This window comes from Alosa sapidissima, chromosome 4, assembly GCF_018492685.1.
Source record: "Alosa sapidissima isolate fAloSap1 chromosome 4, fAloSap1.pri, whole genome shotgun sequence".
Taxonomy (NCBI): Eukaryota; Metazoa; Chordata; class Actinopteri; order Clupeiformes; family Clupeidae; genus Alosa; species Alosa sapidissima.
This window is the reverse complement of record NC_055960.1, coordinates 8,340,791-8,366,622: the sequence shown is the minus strand read 5'-3', so window position 1 is coordinate 8,366,622 and position 25,832 is coordinate 8,340,791. Positions and strand designations below refer to the sequence as shown.

Sequence of the window (25,832 nt, the reverse complement as noted above, 5' to 3'; positions counted from 1 at the left end):
CCTGCACACATGTAAAATATGTTAAGCCTACATTTATTCTGCCTCTCATTGGTGCTTAATGGTGTCTGTTAGTCACTTAGGGCGGCGCAAACCAGAACTCTGGGTATTTCTCATATGCATGTTTCTGATATTCTAATTGACACATACTGCCCATGTTCTGCTCTTGACTTTAAAATAAGAAATGGCAGATTTTGAAGCTGCTCTGCCTGAAGCTCATAACTGCCTAACTGGCATGTGAACAGAAACAGAGTCAACAGAAATGTACGTGTGTGGGCTGAATCTCTTAGCTGAGTGCTTTTTGCTCATATTGGGGAGTTTGGCCCTCTCTCTCTGAGGCGTAATTCAACATAAAAACTGAATGTCTGTGGCTCCCTCTACTGGTAGGTCATGGTAACTGTAACTGCCGACAGCTCGGAGCAGTTCCACGCACTGCTATGTAATCACCATCCATTCCAAATATTCTCCTCTGTAGTGCTTTATAGTGTTGGTTTTTAAACACGATCATCATTTAAATAAAGATAAAAGCACTAATCATTTCTCTTCTGTCTCCACAGTACAGCCTGGTGACACTTCAGGTGTGTACATAACGGTGTTTTATATATGTATAATCCTGTGAGGGAAATTTGGTCTCTGCATTTAACCCAATCGGTGAATTAGTGAAACACAAACGGCACACAGTGAACACACAGTGAAGTGAAGCACACACTAATCCCGACGCAGTGAGCTGCCTGCTACAATGGCGGCGCTCGGGGAGCAGTGAAGGGTTAGGTGCCTTGCTCAAGGGCGCTTCAGCCGCGGCCCACTGGTCGGGGCTCGAACCGGCAACCCTCCGGTTACAAGTCCAGAGTGCTGACCAGTGGGGCCATTGCTGCCCCTCAATGTGATGATAATGATAATTATATTATGTTTATCTAATTTACTAATGATAATTATATTTATCTATCTTACGTGCCTTTATGTTTACTCCCCCACACCATACTGTGTTTCTCCCTCGGAATTATTCTGTAGATTAATACATTAGTCATCTCATATTCCACTTGAAAATATCCTTTATTAAATTCCTTTGAACTTGACCATACATATTGTGTGAGTCTAAGGAAAAAGTGCTTGTAGACTGAAATTGAACTGGTGCAACAGCAGCACAAGTTTTAGAGTTCTGTTTTCTCAAAATGTGCGGTTTCATCAGAGTATTAAACTCTGTCGCTTGTTGGCCGTTCTCAGGATCACCGTGGCAACACCATTGGCCAGTGGCTGAACGTGTCGTCGGAGCGTAAGATGCTGCAGCTGTCTCACGCCCTCAACCCAGAGGCTACCCAGGGCTACTACATGCTGTCTGTGACCGGAGAGCAGGGTACAGGGTCTCATCAGTTTCAAGTGAAACAATATGGTATGTTGTTGTTGTCTAGCGTGACACGTGTGTGTGTGTGTGTGTGTGTGTTAGTGGCTTCTTGTCCCAAAGTGGGCGTGTCCCTTCGTGCTAGTCCTCCTCCAGAGTCCCACTTTCATTCCAAACTGATGAACATTCCACACTCATATTCCACATTCCACACTCATATTCATGAACATTGCACACTCATATTCCACATTCCACACTCATATTCATGTGCAGATGAACATTCCACCCTCATATTCATGAACATTCCACCCTCATATTAATGAACATTCCACACTCATATTAATGAACATTCCACACTCATATTAATGAACATTCCACACTCATATTCATGAACATTGCACACTCATATTCCACATTCCACACTCATATTCATGTGCAGATGAACATTCCACACTCATATTCATGAACATTCCACACTCATATTCATGTGCAGATGAACATTCCACACTCATATTAATGAACATTCCACACTCATATTCCACATTCCACACTCATATTCCACATTCCACACTCATATTCATGTGCAGATGAACATTCCACACTCATATTAATGTGCAGATGAACATTCCACAAAAGGTTGTATATTTAGCACAAGAATATATCTGTTATAAAGTCATCCATGTATTTAGAAGACGGGTTGGAAAATTGTCTTGGCGGACAGCCACCAAATCCAGTAAGTGACGAGTCCCTGACATTTTCCCTCACTACACATTTGGCCTACAACCTTTTTAGTCTGTTCTTGTAAGATTAGCAATCCTTCAAGATGACGCGCTATAGAGCTTTGTTTGTGTTTATATATAATATGTATAGCTATATAGGTTTGTCAGTATGTTTTTTAGGATGTTTTAAGAATAGTGGAAAGCCAACTGGCACGTTTAGGATAATAAAGTTTTTTTGTTACCATGGCGTCTCTTCCTCCTTTCAGTTTTACCCAAGTTTGACGTGACTCTCAACAGCCCAGAGTCAGTGAGTGTGGGAGCAGCAGAGATCCGACTGCAAGCATGTGCCAAGTAAGTGACATGGGGACGGGTCATTCTCAGGAAGTTCATGTGCTTTGCTGTCAATGTGTGAAAAACATGGATGCCACAACAAAGGTTAAAACATATGCTCACCAATCTGAAATACAACTGTGTTTGCTTAAAAATATGGTGTAAGATGCTGGTGAAAGAAGGATATGCAGATTTCAAGTGACAAAAATGGCAAATTCCCAAGTTCACATTAAAACTGCTGGACATGAAAGTCCACATAGACTACAGATGAACTACAACGTGACTACAAAAGTGACGACGAGCCCCCAACTGGGCAACTCCGGTGAAGTACAACAATAACATCTTCAAATAAAGTGATCCGGTGAAGTACAGCGGCCATTAAATGGATAAATCTTCAAACAGAGTGACTTGGGCTGCATCTAGATACATAGATAGATACTTTATTGATCCCCAGGGGAAATTCAAGAATCTCATTCATCTCAAAGCTCTCCTCGCTCCTCCTGCTAGTGCCCCGGAAATCGTTCAAAGCTTATGGTCATCGAGGACGTCTCATTTATCTAATTGTTCCAAGCTCGATGTCATCGAGGATGTCTCATTTATCTAAATGCAACCAGAGGAGGAGAGAATGAGGAGAGGAGGAGAGAGGCGACAGCGCCGATACGCGAGGAAATACGAGAGCATCCTATGGGGAAGTGTTCGGACGAAATTGTGCGATCATGGTCAAAGTCAAGTCGACTTTATTTATATAGCGCATTTCATACAGCGGTCATTCAATGTGCTTTACATAAACAAAAACAGGAATAGCTGATAAAAGCATAGAAGGGCAAGATCATAATAAAAAGAAAACGCACAAGGTAAAATCATTTAAAAATAAAGAACAATTAATAAGAAAAAAAGTAAAGTAATAAACGACAAGGTAGAATAAATATGTAGAAACAGTTTGGTCTGAAGTAAAACTGGCTACAGTTGGGGCCTTTTTTGATATCAAAAACCCAACAGTAGGTTTTACTAACAGGTTTTTCACCTGGGACCATGGAGGCATGTCTGATGGGTATTTAGGTCCTGCTCCATTTACTGATTTAGAAACAAGTAGTAGTGCTTTAAAGTCAAGTCCCTGCACTGGCTTCCAGTAAGTCACAGAATTAAGAATTGGAGTAATGTGGCCAGTTCTTTTTAGTTTTTGTTAGAATCCTAGCTGCATTTTTGTATCACCTGAAGCTGTTTGATAGTCTTTTTAGGAAGGCCTGTGAACAGTCCATTGCAGTAATCAACCCTGCTGGAGATAAATGCATGAATGAGTTTTTCTAAATCATGTTTTGACATCAGCCCTCTAAGTTTGGCAATATTTTTGAGGTGGTAAAAAGCTGATTTAGCTATCGCTTTCATGTGGCTGTTGAAATTTAGATCACTGTCAATTAATACACCCAAGATTTGTAACCGTACCCTTTGCTTTCAACCCTTTTGTGTCAAGGAGAGTGGCAACCCTAAGTCTTTCCTCCTTTTTACCAAATATAATTACTTCAATTTTTTCTTTGTTCAGCTGAAGAAAAATTTGAGACATCCAGGTGTCGATTTGTTCTATACACCGAGACATAGCTTCGTCACCAAACGACTATGGTCCTCTTGAATCTAAGCAAATGTGTGTCATCTGCCATCACCCATCTTGCAGTACAGCTGCAGTTGATGGAGGTTGTTTTCACCTGTTAAGCGTTGTGATTGTGTGGTCTTTTAGCCTTTAAGCGTTGTGCTGTGTGACCTTGTATCCCGTGTTGACCTTGTAGGCCGTGATCTTGTAACCCGTGTTGTCCCTGTTCTCAGGTACACGTTTGGGGCGCCTGTGCCAGGGAAGGCTACTCTGTCTTTGTGTCGAGAGACGGATATCCGAGGATTTGGAGGCGATGACGTTGATCCCACACAATCAGTATGTTGGGAAGAACTGGTGGAGGTAAAGATCTACTTCCACATCATAGTTATTCACTCTTCTGTAAATGTTGCCTCAATATGACTGATTTTGATATTAACGAAATGAACATTAAAATATAAATTAACATTTGTTATGTTTGCCACACATTTATTTCATTTCTGGCATTTAAAATGAAGTTATAACAGTAGGGATTAAAGGGCCAAGTAGACAGTGGTGGAGGAAGTTTACATTCTGACCTACAATTCTAGAGACTGTAATTCTGGTTATCTACTAGGGTGATCTGCTGAGTAATATCATTCAGCAAAACAGGAGAGCCTGAAGTTTAACGGGGTAGACAAGGGAAACGTCGGGTGGATCGTAATGCCAATTATGCTGATTGAACAGAAAAGTTGCTGAGAAAGGTGTCTTTATGATTAAGTTCAGTTTCACTTGCGCAGACGCATAGACATTGAATGAGCGCTCACGTTACTACCCCCCAATTGTAGGCTATGCATCTTTATTTAATCACACACAATTAAGGAATATTTCCTAATCTGGAAAATGTTACGTTTTTTCCGGCCACCGGTTCATTAATAGTCTACCATTCATTTGTGCCGCAAATGATCAGACGTGTGACAGAAGCATGGGCATAGCCTGTAACTTCGCTGATCCGCGGATAGCCCTAACGCTGCAGATAACAGACAGAGAAAGGCACAGAACACAGTTGCATGTACAGTGTAGCCATGGGTCTGGTGAATATAGCCTACCGAATGCAGATGGCTACAAGCTCACGCTTTGCCTGGTCTAGACTAGAAGCTTATGTTTCTAAGAATGCACGTAGCGCTCCAGAATCTTTGGTAGCAACCCCCCGGTAAAACAAACGTGTTTGTCAGAGAGAAAAAAAAAAACTGATCATAAAATGTATCGTAAAAAGGAACGATGGTGTTGTAGAAATGTAGCTGAGTAAAAGTACAGATAATTGCTGTAAAATGTAACGAAGTAAAAGTCAAAAGTATGCACTATAAATTTTACTTAAGTAAAGTACAAATACGTGGAAAATTTACTTAAGTACAGTAACGAAGTATTTGTACTTCGTTACATTCCACCACTGCAAGTAGACCATACTTGTCAACCCTCCTGTTTTTTCCGGGTTTCGGACCTATTTTAACTTTTTTCCCACTGCCTTCCCATCTTAATATTTTTTTCCCCGTAAAATATCCCATATTTTAATACTCTCATAACATTAGCCCTACCACCGCACCTGTCTGTCTATGTAGCCTACTGTTGTCCTGTTGCTACCCCCTTGCCCTTCCAGCGAAGCAGATGTTTTCAAAGCATTGTTTTGCTTGCTTGAAGGCGACTTGGTGATATTAGTCTATTTAAGATAACAGCGTGGTTGTTGTGAGCATGATTTTGATGCCAATCTGTAGGCCATGTAACGGTAGACCTAGCTCTACACCTTGTTTAGTTAGTGCAGCAGTTTTGTTGTCTGATCTTCCTGTTGCTATCAGCAAGAATTCTATGTTGTTGATCTCGTATTTTGGGTGAGACGTGGGGATCTCCCTTATTTTCAACGCTCAATGTTGACAGCTATGAAGTAGACTGACAAACACTTCCTGAGGCTGTGATGATGCAGGTTTGTGGAGTGTTTAATTGTAACTGTGCTTGTTTTATGCCCACAGATGGACAAGTCTGGCTGTGGCTGTTATGTATTCTATATGGCAACATTTACACAGCAAGACTTGAACCAAAAACTGAGGGATATTCTAATATTCAAGGCCACAGTAGTTGAAGAAGGAACAGGTAAGCTAAAGCGACCCTTTTGAAAACTGTTTGTCCACCAAAGGTGCCTTGTCTATATTTCATTTTGTCTTCAGGTATCAGTCGTTCAGAGGTCAAAAACATAGATTTGGACTTCTCTCTTGGGAAACTCTCCTTTGTTGATACACCAAACGTAATTGAGGACGGGGCAGTTATGGAGGGCAAGGTAGGTGAAAAGGTCGTCTCTGCAAACACATCTGCCATGCATGCACTAGAAGTGCATGCACTAGTAGAACCTGCACTAGTAGAACAACAAAAACTAAAAGAACTGACCACATTACTCCAATTCTTAAGTCCTTGCACTGGCTTCCAGTAAGTCACAGAATTGACTTTAAAGCTCTCTTGCTTGTTTATAAATCAGTAAATGGAGCAGGACCTAAATACCCGTCAGACATGCTTCAGCAGTACACACCTTCGCGTCCTCTCAGGTCCCAGGTGAAAAACCTGCTAGTAAAACCTACTGTTAGAACTAAACATGGTGAAGCAGCTTTTAGCTGCTATGTGGCTCAGCTGTGGAATCAACTTTCGGATGACATCAAAAAGGCCCCAACTGTAGCCAGTTTTAAATCTAGACTTAAGACCAAACTGTTCTCAGATGCTTTCTGCTAACTGTGCCAAGTTACAAATTCTGAATCTGCCTTGATAATTATTCTACTTTATCTTTTATTACTTTTTTTTTACTACTTTTGCCTTTGTTTTTTGCTTACTAATTATCCTTTATTTTTAAATTATTTTACCTTGTGTTTTATGTTTTCTTTTTATTATGATCTTTACCTTTTAACTATTCTTTGACTATATTGCCCTTCTATGCTTTTATTTGTTATTATTGTTTGGTTTTGTTTATGTAAAGCACATTGAATGACCTCTGTGTATGAAATGCGCTATATAAATAAACTTGACTTGACTTGACTAACCTTGCATGCAAAATAATTGCCCTTCTGGGACAAATAAAGTGTTACTACTACTTTCTCTGCAGATCAAAGCGACCCATTACAATGACACTGGCATCGCTGGGAGGATGGTCCATCTGTTCAAAGGTCCGAGATGGAATGCAGAACTTCTGCTGAACCTGACCACAGACTCCGTTGGAGTGGCCCAGTTCTCTCTCAACACAGCTCCTTTCCCAGGGGACTTTGAGCTCTTTGTAAGCTGGTCACTAGAGTCTTCTGGAAAAATCAGTGAATGCACTGCAGAAAAGCTACGTCTAGTGTCTATGTGAACGTGTTGTGTATAGATTGTGCACAAGCTAATGCTAGTATATTTGAGTCTCTGCGTGTGAGTGCGTGATGCGTATATTCTACACAAGCTACTGCTAGTGTAGTTGAATCTTTGTGTGAGTGTGTCATGTGTATATTGTACACAAGCTAGTGCTAGTGTAGTTGTGACGGTGCTTTGTGGAAGATCCAGGCATTCCTCCTTTCTCATCTCTAATGCCTCTTCCTTTCCAGGCCAGCCTAACTACAGACACCAACACATACAGACCATATAACACCCCATACTATGACTCGGCATCAAAGTCTGTGTCCAGATTAAGAACAGCATCTCCAGACTCGGCGTCCTCCAGCTCTCTGGCCATAATAGATGACAAAATAGATGATGCTCTTCAGTGTGGCAAAGACGTACCCATCACCATTAAGTACACCTTCACTGGGGAGACTTTCAACGCAGACTCTGTGGATGTCATTTATATGGTATGTGGAATACAGGTTCCATTACAGACATCTAAAGTCATTTGAATACTTTGTCATTAGGTTTCCTTGTTTGTTGCAGGTTTTATCAAGAGGACAGATTGTTCATCATGGTTTTGCTGAAGCTTCAGTGAAGGGTTCTCCACCAGTAACTCTGGGTGAGGTTTCCTTCCAGTTGTCCGTCAGTGCTGAGATGGCCCCCTCAGTGCAGGTCCTGGCCTACTGTGTCTTACCCAGTGAGACGGTTCTGGCTGACAGCAAAACCTTCTCAACGGAGAAGTGCTTCATAAACAAGGTACCACACTACAGCATGATATTGTCATGGTAGCACACTACAGCATGTTGTCATGGTAGTGCACTACAGCATGATGGTTGTCATGGAACACACTACAGCATGTTGTCATGGTAGCACACTACAGTGCAATGGTGTAATGGGAGCACACTACAGCATGTTGTTGTCATGGTAGCACAGTAGAGCATGTCATGGTAGCACGCTAGATCAAGGTAGTGGAAAGTTGTCTTTGTCCTCCTCTGCTGCTCTGTGATTGGTTGATAATATGCTGTTGTGTACACAGGTGTCGGTGCAGTTCTTCCCCCCTAAAGCGGTTCCTGGAGAGAAGAGCTCCCTGCAGCTGTCCGCCCAGCCTGGCTCTCTCTGCGGCCTCAGCGCTGTGGATCAGAGCATCTTCATCCTGGAACCTGGGAAACGCCTGAACGCTGACAAGGTTACCAGCACCATGACGACATAGATCTGACCCAGAGGGGACTGGGCCTCTGACGCTCATATGTATTACTGCCCATTACTGCCTGAAGAGAGGAGGAGGAGGAGGAGGAGGAGGGGGGGGGGGGGGGTGATGCCTGGAGAGAGGGAGGGGGGGGGGGGGGGTGGTGATGATTCCTGAAGAGGGGGGGGTGATGGGGAGGAGGGGGGTGATGATGCGTTCCTCTTCCCCTCTAGGTTTTTGATCTGTTCCCGCCGATGGACTCATTTGTGGATTATGAAGTTGAAGATCCAGTAGAGTGTCTGAAAGTGAGACCGCGGCGATCTTTGTACTATCCTCCGGGACTCTCTGCAACTGATGCCTTTGCAGCTTTCCAGGTCTGAAAAATAAGCACTTGAACACAGAATAAGTCCATATCCTAATGTCCATAATATCTGTGAAGGAGGAGTCTATCTGCATCTGTGTCTGTTTTAGAGGTTGGGGCTGAAGGCTGTAACTAACCTGGTTTTGCGGACACCAGACTGCTTACTGTACCGGGGGGAGACGTACCACAAGGGATTCGGTAAGAGCACTTAAACATGAAACACACTGTAGACCTTGAATTGAGACACTGTAACCTAATTTAACAATGAGGCTCAATTTACTTGGTGTTTGTAGACCTGACCATTGACCAAGGCCTCTGATTGCTCTAATTAACACTACAGTCCTGTGTCAATGCCATCGCCATAGCAATAACAATGGCTCCCAAGCCTCTCCGAAGGCCTCCAAGCCATTTGTAAAGCAGAAGATGTTATACCTACCAGTCTAAAGCAGAGAGCAGTTTGCTGTGGATGGCAGTAGTAGCACCTTATTTCCAGATCGCGTAGCGTCACAGAGAGAGAGATATGGCACATTCACTGCCTTCAGATCAGCGTAGCGTCAGAGAGAGAGATATGGCACATTCACTGCCTTCAGATCAGCGTAGCGTCACAGAGAGAGAGATATGGCACATTCACTGCCTTCAGATCAGCGTAGCGTCAGAGAGAGATATGGCACATTCACTGCCTTCAATATCAATGGGATCAGATCTCTTACGAAATTCTTACCTTTATGTCAGCAGTAATTGTTTAGGCGCAAACACAAATTCACCATTTAACAAGGGACATTCGAGGGACATTTAAAGTTTCCAATGTCGAGGGACATTTTCTAAATCTGTGAACCCCATTTTAATACCTTAATGCTGTCTGTGTGTGTCTGTCTGTCGTTAAACAACATGTAAAGGATTTGGTCAGCGTCAGTAGGTCAGTAGGTATGGGCACTCTACCTTTCATGTCCACAGATGCAGGCAGACTATCACCTCAAGCCTCTGCTGCTGACATGGGGGGTTAATCGTGATGTGCACCGGTGCCCTGACGTGGGGGGGGGAGGGGGAGAGACTGGGGGGGGGGAGCAGAGAGGGCAGGTACTGCATACTGCATACTGCACATGTTGTACGAGTTTGTTTCTGCTTGATAGGGTATCCGTATCCCAAGGTGGCCTTTGGAGTTGCTGGAAATGCTGCACCAGATGCTCCAGTGCCGGAAAGTGTTGGTGTGACTGTTCGTACAATCTTCCCTGAGACGTGGATCTGGGACCTGGCAGAGGTCGGGTAAGTGGCCATGTAGAATCAGGGATCCTGTTTCCAGCACTAGTCTCCAGCCCCATAACCAGCTCCCCATATCCAGCCCCATCACGTTGCTCTAACGTTGCTCTAACGTTGCTCTAACGTTGCTCTAACGTTGCTCTTCACAGGGGGTCTGGAGAAACACAAGTCCCTCTCACTGTCCCTGACACCATCACCACCTGGGAGATGGAGGCGTTCTGCCTGTCCCCCCAGGGCTTCGGTCTGGCCCCACCAGTTCAGCTCACAGTGTTCCAGCCCTTCTTCCTCGAGCTCTCCCTGCCCTACTCCATCATCCGTGGAGAGACCTTTGAGCTCAAAGCAACAGTTTTCAACTACCTGCCCAAGTGCATCATGGTATTGCAACAGTTTTCAACTACCTGCCCCAGTGCATCATGGTATTGCAACAGTTTTCAACTACCTGCCCAAGTGCATCATGATATTGCAACATTTTTCAACTACCTGCCCAAGTGCATCATGGTATAGCAACAGATCATGCTCTGAGCATAAGGACTTTGAACTTTCTGGTAGCCAAAGTGTGTTCTGATTGAATTACTTAATTAGCTGTGTGTGTGTGAGTGTGTGTGTGAAACTCGATTCCCTCTCTAGCTTTTTATTTCAACATACTGTATTCGCCCCACAGGGTTACATTGTAGAATCATCCGACGTTGGTATGAAACATGGTGCCCATGATTTGAGTCGTCTGAACTCTTTATTTTTGTGTGTGTGTGTGTGTGTGTGTGTGTGTGTGTGTGTGTGTGTATGTATATATACACACACACACACATATATACACACACACACACACACGGTATATGTGTGTATGTATGGCTCTGTAAAATACTGTGTACCGTTGCATCTCGTGTGTGTGTGTGTGTGTGTTAAACGAGTCCCTCTCTGGTAGGTCACAGTGACTCCAACCCCTTCATCAGACTTCACTCTGACCCCCTCCTCTGATGGCCAGTACTCCTCCTGTCTGTGTGCAGATGGGAGAAAAACCTTCAAATGGACGCTAGTGCCCTCTGTACTCGGTGAGTAACGCTGAGAGAGTTAAAGGAAAGTGGGTAACTTTATTAGACACTGGGACCCTCTGTACTCTGTGAGTAATGCTGAGAGCGTAGAGACACTGTAGTAGTGGACACTGCTGAAGCTGACCTGGGGAAACTTGCCTGCAGGAGAGATGAGCGTGACTGTGAGTGCGGCCGCTGAGCCGTCTCGGACTCTGTGTGGCAATGAAGTGGTGACCGTCCCAGAGAGAGGCCGCGTAGACGCAGTCACTCGCTCCCTCAAGGTCAAGGTAGGCATGCCAGTAGTCCTGCACAAGAACCTCTAGAGCTAAAATCACACTTCTAACATCTGTAACTTCTCTTTTGTAAGGCGGAAGGAACCGAGAAGGCAAGAAGTTTCAGCTGGCTCTTATGTCCAAAGGGTGAGCTCCAATCTTCTGTGTCTATAGTTCACGTGTTGTCCTTATGCATACTCTATGGAATGTATTAATAGATTCTTGTGTTAAAAGGAACCTGATGCTATTCTTGCATGCACTGTTATGTCCATGTATTTTGCCCAGACCTTTATTCATATTAGACCACTGGCCATTGGCCTGCTTGGCCCCCAACTCAGTTCCATGTTGTGTCCACAGGGGGCGCCCTGACGGAGGAGGTGGAGCTGACACTCCCAGGGGATGTAGTTAAGGGATCAGCCAGAGCCTCTGTGTCTGTGCTAGGTACCAACAGTCACATACAACACACGCTTCATATGCACAGCAGAGCCTTACATTGGCTGACTGACTGCTGAAACCCTAACCATGTTTGTCCAACACTCCATGCCTCCTGCAGGAGACATCTTAGGTCGTGCTCTGAAGAACATCGACAGCCTCCTGCAGATGCCTTATGGTTGTGGGGAGCAAAATATGGCCGTCCTCTCCCCAAATATCTACATTCTGCAGTACCTGCAGAACACTGGCCAGCTCACTGCAGACATTAAGGAGAAGGCCACCAACTTCCTCAAAAGCGGTGAGATGTTCTCTTCCTTTTGACAGTAGAGGGCAGTAGAGGGCACATGTCTATGTTCATTATTATGTATCCATCCTGGATAGTAAACCCCTGAACAAGATGGCACCTCTAACTTTTGAGTTCTGTGTGGTAGGCATGACTAATGACTATTTCCCATTTACCTTTGTAGCACCGGGTTGAACCCCTTTTGCCTTCAGAATTGCCTTAATTCTTTATAGCATACACTACCACTACCTCACGGGATCAAAAGAGTATACATACTTATATCTACCAGTCAAAAGTATGGACACACACACACACACACACACACACACACTACATGGTACAACAATACCTACAACATCCAAAGTATGACAGAAGACAAAGCTCTCTAGAAATATATTATGACCATGTGTCACATTTCGTATTCTTCACTGTTTACCTCTATATCAAATTTGTTGATAATTGATTATTTTATTGATTTGATATTATTAAAGCCAACTTCATTCTTTTGAAGCAGTGCCTCCCTGTGGCCACACCCCTGGACACGCCCCTGATCTTTAGCAGTGCTCTCGATCACGTCTACATGCCTAAATGCATTGAGTTGCTGCCATGTGATGGGCTGAATAGATATCTGTTAATGAGCAGTTGAACACATGTGCCTAATACAGTGGCTGGTGATTTGGAACATAATAATGAGTAATATGGTTCTAATCAACAGGATACCAGAGGCAGCTGAACTATAAGCATCCTAATGGAGCATACAGCACGTTTGGAACAGGAGATGGAAACACATGGTGAGTCCATCCTGGTTCACAAAGTAAGACACCTGTAGACCACAAGACTCTTGATGTTGTTCTATCACATGCTTTTAATCTGGACATGGTTGATGTAATAGATACTGCATTCTCTGACCACAAATCGGTAACGTTTAATGCGCCGTTTCCCATGATTCAACACATGGCTACTAAAACATCACAGTGCCACTCAAGGAGGTCCTCCCCCTCTACGGCCTCAAATGCATCCTCTCCCCGATCTCTGCACTGAACAGGTGCTTTAAAGCTAATTGTGTTTCTGCATTAAAGCGTAACTCACCAAAATGCAACCTAGGGTCGTCTTGTGAATGTACCCGAGTCAAACTTTCATTTAAAAGCATAATTAGGACCGAAGCGCCACTTTTAAGATTGACAGTATTGTAATCGCCTTGTAATTATTGTATTGCCCTTTATACTGGAGTTGATGAATCATCTCTTGCAAGAGTTGGTACAAAACGCAACCGCTAGACTGCTTACCAGGACAAGGAAACGGGAACACATCACTCCAGTACTGCACTGGCTTCCTGTTAAATTTACAATCCAGTATAAAGTGGCATTGACTGTTTTTAAATCACTAAATGAGCGTGCTCCCGGTTATGTCACAAACATGCTGAACTTTTCCACTCAATAACGACCACTAGGATCTGCATCCCACGCAGAGCTGCCGAGCCAAAGCAAGGAGCGCAGCGGATGGAGTTTTGTTGGAGCGCTTTTTAATTTGGAGGCCGGAGCAGCCCCTCTGTTCCGCTCCGATTCCGCTCACACCAAGAGTCTGAGGCCCAAATTCACCCAGATTTCATTAGGGATGTGCCGATCCAGCTTTTTGCACTTCCGATCCGATACCAATATTGTAGCTTTTAGCATCGGCCGATATCGATACCGGCCGATCCAAGCATGTATTAAAGATTAAAGATATTTACTTATTTTGTTGTTATGCTCATGTTGAAAAGGGTTTTACTCTTAAGAACAACTAGCCAACTTAATTAGGTTAGTTTGAATAATCCACAGTGGTTGGTAATGAGAAGCTGACCTGTTTATTCTTAACAGGGTTAAATAAATACAAAATAATAAATAGTCAATTAACCACACAAACTGAATTGGCATCAGTGCTCTGCTCAAGAGTGTAAACCAAGGCTTAAAAAAGCCATCAGTGTAAACAATATTGTAAACAATATAAAATTACATATAAAAGCAACACACACAAAACCTGAGTAGAAAATAGTCAAATTACCACACACACTGCATTGGCTATAACAACCCAAATAACTGTCACGCCTTCTACAGTATTGCTATCTCCTCCACACTTTACTGCTCCATCTCCATACTCCAATTTCTACTGTTTGCCCTGGCTGCAGTCTGAGCATGATGGGGAGATTCTTCTTCACAAAGGTGATCATTTCAACATGCTCAGGTGTCAGCCTGCTCCTGTGCTCATCAATGATAAGTGAGACTGCGCTAAAAAGCCTCTCACTGTTGCGTTTTAAAAGCGAAACTGATGCCACAACTGGTCTGTGTTTGCTGAAGTAACCTAGGCTACATTTTTTATTACAGAAAATCAAGCAACATAGCAAGTAGGCCTATCTACACTATTTAGAGACAGGAGCTTAAGTTTACCGCGACAACAGCTGCCACTAATTCACATCGTCGTAGGCTGCGCTGATGCACAGACTAAACGGTAAAAAAAGTTATGATGGCCTACTGGAAGCTTCTGCCCTTTTGGATGTGTAGAGTTGTAGGCCTAGGTGCACTTAGTTGTTAGCGATTGACCAGGTTGCTTTTTGAAATGAAATGCGTTTGTTAGACTTTAATAGGAAAATTAAAGTGCGTGCTGTGCCTATACATTACACAACAATCTTAAATCGCGGAGATAGCTTTGCCTGTCTAACGAATGTTGTCAGCAGCAACATGCATAAGAGCCTTAATAGTAAGAGGGTCTCGCGGACACTCGCGGTCGCGGTTAACATTTAGGCTATATTAATTCAACTGACATGAAATGTTTGCTCGATAACTTTAAATTCTTAGTTGGACATGCACAGACAAGTGGGATGCTGGACAGGTCGCTAGGTGTGCTGAAAAACGCGGACCGGATTTGGGGGGAAAAGCTGAAAAACTGGAATGGATTACCTACATCGGTGCGCTGGAAAACACGGACCGGAGTTTTGAAAACAAACTGTATCGGGAGTCCGGATCGGGCCGATCCCATATTTTTTGCTAATATCGGCGGCCGATCCGATCCAAATATCGGATCGGGACATCCCTAGATTTCATGTCTTCGGAATGAAACCAAGACCGTTACATTTCAAAGATATTGGCCATAGTAAGTTCGTTAGGGATGGAGTTGCTAAATATTTTAGAAAGGAAACTGAATGTCATAGCCTAGGGCCTACTGTACAAGCGTACTATTCCTACAAAACAACTAGATACTAATAATGTAGAGCAAGAACATCCATGTGGTGGTTCCAGTGAGTAAACATTGATTTTGGAATTTAAGATGGTGTGGAATTTTGCGGAAACATGAGTGTTACGGAGAGCAAAAACGTGAGCAATTTGAATATGCTTCATATCAAGTAGCCTAAGGCTGAAGTATAACTTGGATGCTAAACCTGTGTTATTTAGGCAATTAATCCCACTGATCCTTTTAGTTTTAGGTTTATGTGTATTGACATTACCAAGCTTGTTCCTTGTTGCACTGTCGGTGTTGCATTATCTTTTACAATAAATGTTCTATGAGTGACATTGCCGTTGCTCTTAGATCTTTGGGATTTACGTTTTCTAAGGTGACAATTTGGCTTGTAGATTATTGCTTAGTATTATATTAGTAATAGTAATATTGCTTAGAATTGCTTTAAATTGCTTAGTATTATATTAGTAATAGTAATATTAGATTAGTGCTTTCAGTATCCATGCAACGCCTCTGGAACAGCTTACCACCGGAACTCTAATCGGCATCACCTGTGACTGTTTTTAAATCCCTACTAAAAACCCATCTCTTCAGCCCCAGCTGGGGCACCTGCACCGTACGGCGGCGGCCCGGGTCCGATTCCCGCCTCGTGGTCCTTTCCGGATCCCACCCCGACTCTCTCTCCCATTCACTTCCTGTCACTCTCCACCGTCCTATCATTAAACGCATAAAAAGACCAAAAATATATTTTAAAAAAATTTATTATATAATATCTAAAAATTTTTTTAAAAAAAACCATCTCTTCAGACTTGCTTTTAACAGCCACTGAGCCTGTGGAACTATGGATTTGATGCCACTTGTATTTTGTCTGTATATTTATATGTCTGTTTCTCTCGTTTTGGTTTTTGTCTGGAGGTGTCGGCTGTAGTTGATGCTTGAATCATCTTTTAAACTCTGTCTTTTTTAACTGTGAAGCACTTTGGAATGTAATGTGCTATAGAAATGAAAATGACTTGCATACAATGCTCCTAACCTTAGACCACAGCTCTTACCTCTGGACAGAAGCAAACTCAGCGTTGTGTCCATCTCTTCTCCCAGGCTCACTGCATTTGTGTTGAGGTCGTTTGGAAAAGCAAAGTCCTTTGTCTACATTGATCCAAAAGTTATAACGGATGCGAGCACTTGGCTTGGAGGAAACCTTCGACCAGATGGTGTTTTCAATATGCAGGGGAAACTCTTCAACAACAGAATGAAGGTCTGACCTGTATGATACTGGATGCTGAATTCTATTTCATTTCTACTGCTTTCAGCACCTGGATTTCAATCACATGCACGTGCAGGTCGAGTGTTTATATCAACAAAGTCACTCGTGACATGGGGTGACGCATGACCCCGTCCTGGTACTTAAGGTGTGCTCACCCCGGAAGTGACCTCTTGAAATCTTCTCGTGTGGAAGCAGGTTGTTTAGAGTGTTGGCATATTTTCGTGGACGAACGCTGGAATCTTTTCAAACCGTACAGTTGGAGCTGCGATTTTCTCGCCCTCTTATAAGACTGCGATTTGTCTACGTGACTTTCTATTATGATCGGTAAGTACACTTTTCTTTATTAATACCGTTACGAGTGAGCTCGCTCTACTGTGGCAACTAGGCCTATGTGGAATCGTTTGGGTGTTTTTTCGCCTTCTAGCGATTCAGGGTGCCTTAAATACATTTTTGTTTATTGAAATGCTTTCGCGGTCTCGCGGGCTTCTTGAGTTAATGACGGATCTTGTGTTTTCCGCAACATCTTCCTAAGTGAGTTAGAATTCAAGCGAATTCCGCTTTTGTATTGGAAGTGCTAATTTCACGTTTATGAGATTGTTTGTTCGCGTTTTCAAACGCTCTCTTCTGTTTCTTATTTCTAAACTAAGGTGGCGAGGTGAGCGCGTGTTCGCTCCTTATTTGCGCATATTTGTTTAGCCTACTGCGTTTGATAGCCTCCCTGATTTGTTGCGTTTGATTAGCCTCCCTGATGAACTGGAGGATGGCCACGATAAGTGTCCAAGCTGTCTGGGCATGGAACACTTAAGGCAGGGTTTGACAGACCAGGCTTGCATGAATTGCAGTTGCCTGAGCGTAGCTGCAAGGACTGCTAGGCTAGCCCAACTAGAATGGGGGTTAAACTCCCAACCACCCCCTGCAAGGAGCCGCATGGGATCCCCAAAAGCAGAAACGCAGAGCAGACACACGGGAGGCCTCTGCTAAGAGGAGGCTTAAACTCCCTACGCCAGATCCTTTAAACCAGAAGGTAGAAGACATGGCTTCGGAGTTCACTCAGATTAAAGCGATGCTCCTTAATCTACAAGGGGAGCACAGCCTGCTGGCGATCACGCAGCAGCCGCTTCAAGGTCTTCATCAGAGCAGCCCCCTGTGCTGTCCCCAGCTGGGGGTGCCCGAGAGGAGGATGGGCTCTCCGAGGCTCTGATAGAGAGCACATCGACGGTTGATGAGTGGGCGGATGATCTGGGAGATGTAGAGTCTTATGGCTCGTACACCCAGGATGCTTCTGGACACAGCTCACAGAAGGGCTCAGTTGCTAGCCACACATCAGCGATCAAACCCGCTGTGAAGATAGCGCTGGCACGCCTGGGCTTAGATGCAGCACCAGCGCAGGTAGGCCCCTTCTACTGCATCTTTTAGCGTGCCTCCTTCAGCTCCTTTCATTGAGGAGTTACAGAGATGCTGGGCTGACCCCAGACGTTTCTCCCATCTCCCCAGCGACTGCAGAACCCTGGCTAGTATGCAGGATGCAGCCAGTCATGGGCTGGACCGCATGCCGTTTATAGGGCCGGCACTTGCCGCCCTTATCCTTTCACCTGATGAGGCATTAAGGCCAGATGCACGTTGTCCCCGGCCACAGTGTCGCCTGACTGACGAGCTTATTGGGAAGAGCTATGACTCACCGGCGCGGGTTGCGCGCATAGGCAACTCAATGTCGCACCTTATACTGTCCCTGTCACAGACCCTCCAGTCCTCTGGAGCAGACCAGTCGGCAGAAGTGCTGAGTGAGGCCTCACTGAAAGCATTTGGGTACATGACAAGGGAACTGGGGAGACTAATGTCGTCCCTGACCCTGACACGGCGACAGATATGGCTGGCTCAGTCACCATTGTCTGAGCCCTGCAGGAAAGCCCTTTGTTGTCTCACGGTGGTTCCTGGACAACTCTTTGGGCCTGCCGCACAGCAAACGCTCGAACGCAGCCTACAGGTAACGCAAACCAGGCAGCAGTTTGCTAGCCTGCGCCGTGTATCCGTTCGGGGACAGAGGCCCGCTACGGCGGGTGATACTCTTCAGCCAATAAGGCGGACCTTTGCACAGGGGTCAACAAGGCCAGAGCGGTTTCGCCGGCCTGCTGAGAACCAACCCTCACAGGGAACGGCGCACGCCTGAATATTGCCCCTTTCGGAATAGGAGGGGGCGAGGAGGTAGACAGTGACGTCTACAGGCCGGCGGTCGGACGTTTCACCAGAGAACAGCTCAATTACTGGGAAGTGAATACAGCAGACCCCTGGGGTAGTGTCAACCCTGTCAAAAGGGTACACCATCCAGTTCAAGCACCGACCGCCGAGGTTTCAAGGGGTCAAAATGACTGAAGGACCAGGGCAAGGCTCTGGCCCTACGCCAGGAGGTTCGGGCCCTCCTGGAAAAGGGGGCCCTCCAGCAACTAGGGTCACCATCACAAGACTGTGGGTTCTATACACATATTTTTTAATTCCAAAGAAGGGGGGTGGACTTCGCCCCATACTGGATCTAAGGCTGTTGAACAGCCATCTAAAGGTATTCAAATTCCATATGCTTCACACAGCAGAGGTATTACAAAGCGTCAAGCAAGACGTCTGGTTTACAACCATAGACCTGAAAGATGCATATTTTCATATTCCAATTGCACTTCACCACAGGCAATTCCTCCGCTTCGCTTTCGAGGGGAGGTCTTACCAGTTCCGGGTCCTGCCATCGGAATCTCTCTGGCCCCCCGGACCTTAACAAGATTTGCTGCGGCAGCCCTGGCTCCGCTTCAAGGCAGAGGTATGCGCATCCTTCTTTACCTAAATGATTGCCCTTGTCTGGGAACAGAGAAGCCAGAGGCATTAAGGGACTCAGCCCTGCTAGTCGCTCATGTCACCAGGCTAGGGCTAACTGTGAATTTCGGGAAGAGCTCCCTAATCCCCAGCCAGCAGACGGTGTTCATTGGAATCGAAACTGGACTCGCAGACAATGAGGGCAACCCCATCTCAGAGGAGGGTAGGCGAGATTCTCCTCTGCATAGTGTGATTCAGGAGAGGCTGAGCTCTGACGCTCAGGTCCTTCCAGGCGCTGTTGGGCATGCTTACAGCAGCTTCTTCCGTAGTCCCCCTGGGCCTTCTTTTCTTTGAGGCCTCTCCAAATATGGATGAACAGGCTAGGGTTTCATCCAAAGCACCACAGGCACAGACTGGTGACCGTTACCACCAGTTGCCTAAAAGGGTTACAGCCATGGAAGAAGCATTCGTTCCTGACTGCCGGGGTTCGTTTAGGGATCATACCTTCTCGCAGAGAAGTGGTAGAGACCGACGCATCCCTGGCCGGATGGGGGGCTGTTTGGCAGTGCAGAACTGCCCAAGGCACATGGGACCCTTGACAGAGGGAACAAAACATAAATTTGTTGGAGCTACAGGCAGTCGCTCTTGCTCTCGAGCATTTCCTGCCAGTCTTAGCAGGGAGACATGTCCTTATAAGGACAGACAACATGTCAGTGGTTTACCATATCAACCACCAGGGGAGCACAAGGTCTCTAGCATCCCTGAGGCTGATTCAGCAGCTACTCTCATGGGCCTACCCTCGGCTATTGAGCCTGAGGGCAATGCACATCCCAGGCACACGGAATGTCACAGTGGACTTCTTGTCCAGGCAACACCCCGATCCAGGGGAATGGAGGCTGAACCTAGAAGTGGTGCACGCCATCTGGCACCAATATGGCAGAGCGGAGGTGGATCTTTTCGCCTCTCAAGCCACAACACACTGCCCCCTCTGGTTCTCACTCAGGGAGTCAACAAGCCCCTTGGGCCAGGATGCGCTGCCGCATGGGTGGCCCCAGCAGCTCCTATATGCATTCCCCCCACTCCCGCTCATACTACCCACTCTAGAGAGGATTCTCTGGGAGGGCCACCAAGTGCTGCTTGTAGCCCCCAGGTGGCCAGGGAGAGTCTGGTTCCCGGTGCTATGCAGCCTACTGGACGGACAGCCTTGGCGTCTCCCTGTGCGCATAGACCTCCTCTCTCAGCTGGGTGGCCGGATCTGGCATCCGAACCCAGCACGATTGCAACTTTGGGTGTGGCCTCTGAAGGGCCTGAACCACTGCTAGGGGCATGTGACCCTGCAGTGGTACAGACTATCCACAACTCACGGGCACCTTCCACTAATGCGCTTTACGCTAATAGGTGGAAGCTTTTTATACAATGGTGCCAAGAACATGGACAGGAGCTATCCTCAGTTTTCTACAATCGCGGTTTGATGACGGACTGGCGGCATCCACTATCAAGGTGTATGTAGCTGCAATATCAGCTAGGCATAACAAGGTAGAGGGAGTTACAGTGGGATCCCATAGTCTGGTGACCCGTTTTCTCAAGGGTGCTCAGCGACTGAGGCCCCCTCAAAGAAGGATGATACCTTCCTGGGACTTGCCGCTGGTGCTGAATGCACTGTGTCGGCACCCTTTTGAACCTCTGGGGAGGTCGGGATTAAAATGGTTGTCTTTGAAGACTGCTTTTCTCCTAGCCATGTCATTGGCGAAGAGAGTGGGAGAGCTACACGCGCTGTCTGTCAGCCGGGAGTGCCTACAATGGACTTCCGATGGCACAGGGGTGACCCTGTGGCCGAACCCGGCATTTTTACCTAAAACCTTCTCTGCAACGTATGCTAACCAGCCGCTCAGTCTGGGAGCATTCGAGCCCCCAGCCCAGGGAGAGGAACCGGGGCAAGGTGACATTCTTCTATGCCCAGTCCGAGTATTGAAAGCCTATATCGAACAGACCGCTGCCCTCCAGCAGTCACATTCATTATTCATCTGCCACACTGGACATGCGCGGGGCCTGGCTTTGTCCAAGCAACGGCTATCCAAGTGGATCGTGGAGGCCATCAGCTATGCCTACTCTGATAGTGGCTTACCGGTTCCACCTCGCGTTCGTGGTCACTCAACTCTGAGTGTAGCTGGGTCATGGTCAGTACTACGCGGAGTCCCACTTTCCGACATATGCATGGCGGCCTCATGGGCATCGACTTGCACATTTGCAAGGTTTTATAGGGTCAATAGCCACAGCCACCCTCTCAAGCCATTAAAAGGGTATGTAGATCTTCTTCGTGACCCTGTTGGAATTTGTCATCCAGGTGCTGAAAGCACCGCCTCTGGCGGTCAGTAGAAATGAAATAGAATAATTGTTACGTATGTAACCGCGGTTCTATGAATTTCGGATGACCGCCAGTCACTCGGAAGGCGAACGAGAAGATTGCCAAGAGGTCACTTCCGGGGTGAGCGCACCTTAAGTACCGGGACGGGGGTCATGCGTCACCCCATGTCACGAGTGACTTTGTTGATAAACACTCGACCTGCACGTGCATGTGATGGAAATCCAAAATTCATAGAACCGCGGTTACATACGTAACCATCGTTTTCAGTGTTGATGAGTTTTTCATTGTTTTATAGGGGGGTGTAAGCGATGATGTAACAATAACAGCTTACATCGCTGCATCAATGCTTGAGCTGAATATGAGCACTGTTACGGTAGGTAAATCTGTCTCAAACCATCTCCTCTATCAAAGGTTTCATTGAGATGCTTTATCTTTTCCATAGCTGTCTGAACATGACTAGAAAGTCATACCCCTTTTGTACCGCTCATGAGAAATATAACCTTTGACCAGAATGTTTAAAAAATAATCTATTTTTATTACTTCAGCAAGAAACCATGAGGTTCCTGAAGTCCTCCGCCAGTGACCGCTCCAACACCTACACCACCGCTCTGCTGGCCTACACCTTCAGCCTCGCTGGGGAAGCAGACCTCCGAGCTGAGCTGCTGAAACACTTGGACAGCGTAGCGACCTCTGCTGGTAGGACACGTTGTGCAGTGTGCCAGAACCGACATAGATGAGCAAACACGTGCATCTGCTGCCTTTATCTCCTACGGCTCATGTCTTTATCTCATACGGCTCATGTTTATCTCATACGGCTCATGTCTTCAACGAGAAGATATGATCACATATCGCCAGTACTAAAATCACTACACTGGCTCCCAGTAAAACAAAGAATTGATTTTAAAATACTTCTTATTGTTTTTAAATCATTGAATGGCTTAGCCCCATCATATATCTCTGATATGATCACTGCATATACTCCAGCCAGATGCCTACGGTCCTCAAGCAAAGGTCTCCCCGAGAATCCCGAGAATAAATACTAGTTCCGCTCATGGTGCTTTTAGTCACTATGCCCCTACTCTCTGGAACTCCCTACCTTCTGAACTGAAATCTTCCCAATCAGTGAACTCTTTTAAAAACAGACTGAAAACATATTTATTTGCCTCAGCTTTTGGTTAAAATTGAAGGTCTTTCCAAGTTGGTGTGGCGACTTTCATTTTTATTACTTTTATCAGAAATTCTTATTTCTAGTACCATTTTTTTATTTTACTATTAATGTGTTTTAATGTCTATTTGATAATGTTTTCTAAAAGCACATTGGAGTCTGTGTATGCATATGAAATGTGCTATATAAATAAACTTGAATTGAATGTCTATCTCCTACGGCTCATGTCTTCTCAGGGAGTCTCCTGCACTGGTCTCAGTCCTCATCAGAGCAAGCTGATTCCCTGGCAGTGGAGACGAGTGCTTATGTGCTGTTAGCTGTTCTCACCAAACCCGCCCTGACGGCTGCAGACCTGGGCTATGCTTCCAGGATCGTCAACTGGCTGGTGAAGCAGCAGAATCCGTATGGAGGCTTCTCTTCCACACAGGTGCTCCACACACCTTTCCTTTCTAAGCTGTTTGTGTGTGTGTGTGTGTGTGTGTGTGTGTGTGTGTGCTGACGGCTGGGTGTGTGTGTGTGTGTGTGTGCTGACGGCTGGGTGTGTGTGTGTGTGTGTGCTGACTGCTGTGTGTGTGTGTGTGTGTGTTTGTGTGTGCTGACTGCTGGGTGTGTGTGTGTGTGTGTGTGTGCTGACGGCTGTGTGTGTGTGTGTGTGTGTGCTGACTGCTGTGTGTGTGTGCTGACTGCTGGGTGTGTGTGTGTGTGTGTGCTGACGGCTGGGTGTGTGTTCTCTCAGGACACGGTGGTGGCACTGCAGGCTCTGGCTCTGTATGCCACCAAGGTCTTCAGCCCACATGGCTCCGGCACAGTGACCGTGCGGTCAGCAGGGGGCGACACACACCAGTTTGATGTGAACCAGCACAACACACTGCTGTACCAGGAGAGGGCGCTGCGCCACGTTCCTGGGAAGTACAGCGTGGACGTGAAGGGCTCTGCATGCGCTTCTGTGGGGGTCAGTGGAAAAGAACTTGTTTCTAAACTATTGATGATGGATACTCTGTCCGTGACATTTCTTCACATCTCTCGCCCTCTTCAACAGGTCGCTCTCTTCTACAACATCCCCACTCCCAGTAAACATTCAACCCTGAGCATTAAGACTCAAGCCAAGCCTCTGACTGAGGGACAGTGCAACAAGGCCGATGGGCAACAGGCCTTCAGCCTCCACATCACAGTCCAGTATGTGTGTGTGTGTGTGTGTGTGTGGGCAGCAGGCCTTCACAGTACAGTATGGAGCTCCATGCAGCGCCTGCTTCTGCTCTCTTTGACTGAACTAGTCTGACCGCATCCGTTCTAATAGTTATTCCTCCTTTCTTGTGCAGATACACATCCGTTCTAATAGTTATTCCTCCTTTCTTGTGCAGATATAACGGACCACTGCAGAGCACGAACATGGTGATAATAGATGTGAAAATCTTATCTGGCTTCACTGCTGACGCTGAAAAAGTAAGTTGTCCCTCCTACATCTGTTGCTCTGTGTGCACCATCCATAATGTTGCTGATGGAGGCTGTGTTGTGTGTGTGTGTGTGTGTGCACCATCCATAATGTTGCTGATGGAAGCTGTGTTGGTGGGCGTGTGTGTGTGTGTGTGTGTGTGTGTGTGTGTGCGCGCACCATCCATAATGTTGCTGATGGAGGCTGTGTTGGTGTGTGTGTGTGCGCACCATCCATAATGTTGCTGATGGAAGCTGTGTTGGTGTGCGTGTGTGTGTGTGTGTGCACCATCCATAATGTTGCTGATGGAGGCTGTGTTGGTGTGTGTGCACCATCCATAATGTTGCTGATGGAAGCTGTGTGTGTGTGTGTGTGTGTGCACCATCCATAATGTTGCTGATGGAAGCTGTGTTGGTGTGTGTGCACCATCCATAATGTTGCTGATGGAGGCTGTGTGCACCATCCATAATGTTGCTGATGGACGCTGTGTTGGTGTGTGTGTGCACCATCCATAATGTTCTGTGTTTTAACAGCTTCAGGGCAGCATGTTTGTGGACCGAGTTGACAGGAAAGATGACCACATCCTTGTGTATCTGTCAGAGGTAAGGCCATCTGTAAGAATCCTGGTTTTCACTGAAACATGCTGCACCTACTTGCGCTCTGTCCATCTGATGTGATGTGTTTCTTTTGATTTCCAAACAGGTTCGAAAGGATATACCTGTTGACTACGAACTGACCATCCAACAGGATTTGCCAGTCACCAACCTGAAGCCAGCAGGGGTCAAGGTGTATGACTACTACCAGACCAGTAAGACTCCATAGACCAAGACCAGCATTACATATATGTATAATTACATTGCCATGGATACAGCAGTGCTAGTAAGCCCCTGACCAATGAAATCTCTCTCTCTCAATCAGGTGACCAAGCTGAGGCTGAGTACTCCTCCCCTTGTGCAGGTCAGTTAGTCTGCTGAGTCCTCTAAAGAACAACAACAGGTCCCAATATTCTATTTAACGTGTGTGTGTGTGTGTGTGTGTGTGTGTGTGTCCTCCCCTTGTGCAGGTCAGGGGACAGCAGAAGGAAGAGGTCATTAAGTGGAAATTATTTTGACATTTCAACTCTTTAACTTGCTGATGTGTTTGATTGTATATCTGTAATAAATACTGCAATCCTAGCATTTGTCTCATGTTCATACTGTTCAGAGGATTGTCAGTTGAAGACAATATGTTTATGAAAGAATATGAATGAAAACAGTATTACCGTACATCCCTGCTGAAAAAAACGGCAAGAAACCAGCTTCTGCTGGTCTTTGCTGGTTTTCTTCCAGCTATTGCTGGACTTTGCTGGTTGGGCCACCAGCTGGATATGCTGGCGTGACCATCTGAGGAAGTTGGTCATGCTGGTGTGACCAGCCTGTCTTGTGGGATACAGCTGGTGCAAGATG

General features: G+C 45.8%; 1 protein-coding gene across 6 annotated transcripts in view; it reads left to right on the top strand.

Moving 5' to 3' along the window:
• Positions 1 to 25,562, top strand: part of LOC121706372 (alpha-2-macroglobulin-like protein 1) — a 38,380-nt gene extending 12,818 nt beyond the window's left edge. For all 6 annotated transcript variants that reach the window (XM_042088011.1, XM_042088008.1, XM_042088010.1 and 3 more), the window contains exons 7-37: positions 555 to 575; positions 1,222 to 1,387; positions 2,322 to 2,406; positions 4,204 to 4,330; positions 5,971 to 6,091; positions 6,166 to 6,275; positions 7,086 to 7,253; positions 7,558 to 7,800; positions 7,880 to 8,092; positions 8,373 to 8,522; positions 8,756 to 8,896; positions 8,994 to 9,081; positions 10,014 to 10,146; positions 10,290 to 10,515; positions 11,063 to 11,189; positions 11,334 to 11,455; positions 11,536 to 11,587; positions 11,798 to 11,881; positions 11,994 to 12,170; positions 12,871 to 12,946; positions 16,464 to 16,620; positions 22,086 to 22,163; positions 22,336 to 22,486; positions 23,192 to 23,382; positions 23,692 to 23,907; positions 23,995 to 24,131; positions 24,317 to 24,398; positions 24,921 to 24,989; positions 25,090 to 25,195; positions 25,306 to 25,344; positions 25,451 to 25,562. In XM_042088011.1, the coding sequence (XP_041943945.1) occupies positions 555 to 575; positions 1,222 to 1,387; positions 2,322 to 2,406; positions 4,204 to 4,330; positions 5,971 to 6,091; positions 6,166 to 6,275; positions 7,086 to 7,253; positions 7,558 to 7,800; positions 7,880 to 8,092; positions 8,373 to 8,522; positions 8,756 to 8,896; positions 8,994 to 9,081; positions 10,014 to 10,146; positions 10,290 to 10,515; positions 11,063 to 11,189; positions 11,334 to 11,455; positions 11,536 to 11,587; positions 11,798 to 11,881; positions 11,994 to 12,170; positions 12,871 to 12,946; positions 16,464 to 16,620; positions 22,086 to 22,163; positions 22,336 to 22,486; positions 23,192 to 23,382; positions 23,692 to 23,907; positions 23,995 to 24,131; positions 24,317 to 24,398; positions 24,921 to 24,989; positions 25,090 to 25,195; positions 25,306 to 25,344; positions 25,451 to 25,482 (3,888 nt within the window). In that variant the 3' untranslated portion in view covers positions 25,483 to 25,562. The remainder of the gene's footprint in view (positions 1 to 554; positions 576 to 1,221; positions 1,388 to 2,321; positions 2,407 to 4,203; positions 4,331 to 5,970; positions 6,092 to 6,165; positions 6,276 to 7,085; positions 7,254 to 7,557; positions 7,801 to 7,879; positions 8,093 to 8,372; positions 8,523 to 8,755; positions 8,897 to 8,993; positions 9,082 to 10,013; positions 10,147 to 10,289; positions 10,516 to 11,062; positions 11,190 to 11,333; positions 11,456 to 11,535; positions 11,588 to 11,797; positions 11,882 to 11,993; positions 12,171 to 12,870; positions 12,947 to 16,463; positions 16,621 to 22,085; positions 22,164 to 22,335; positions 22,487 to 23,191; positions 23,383 to 23,691; positions 23,908 to 23,994; positions 24,132 to 24,316; positions 24,399 to 24,920; positions 24,990 to 25,089; positions 25,196 to 25,305; positions 25,345 to 25,450) is intronic.
• The last annotated feature ends 270 nt before the right edge of the window (positions 25,563 to 25,832 follow it).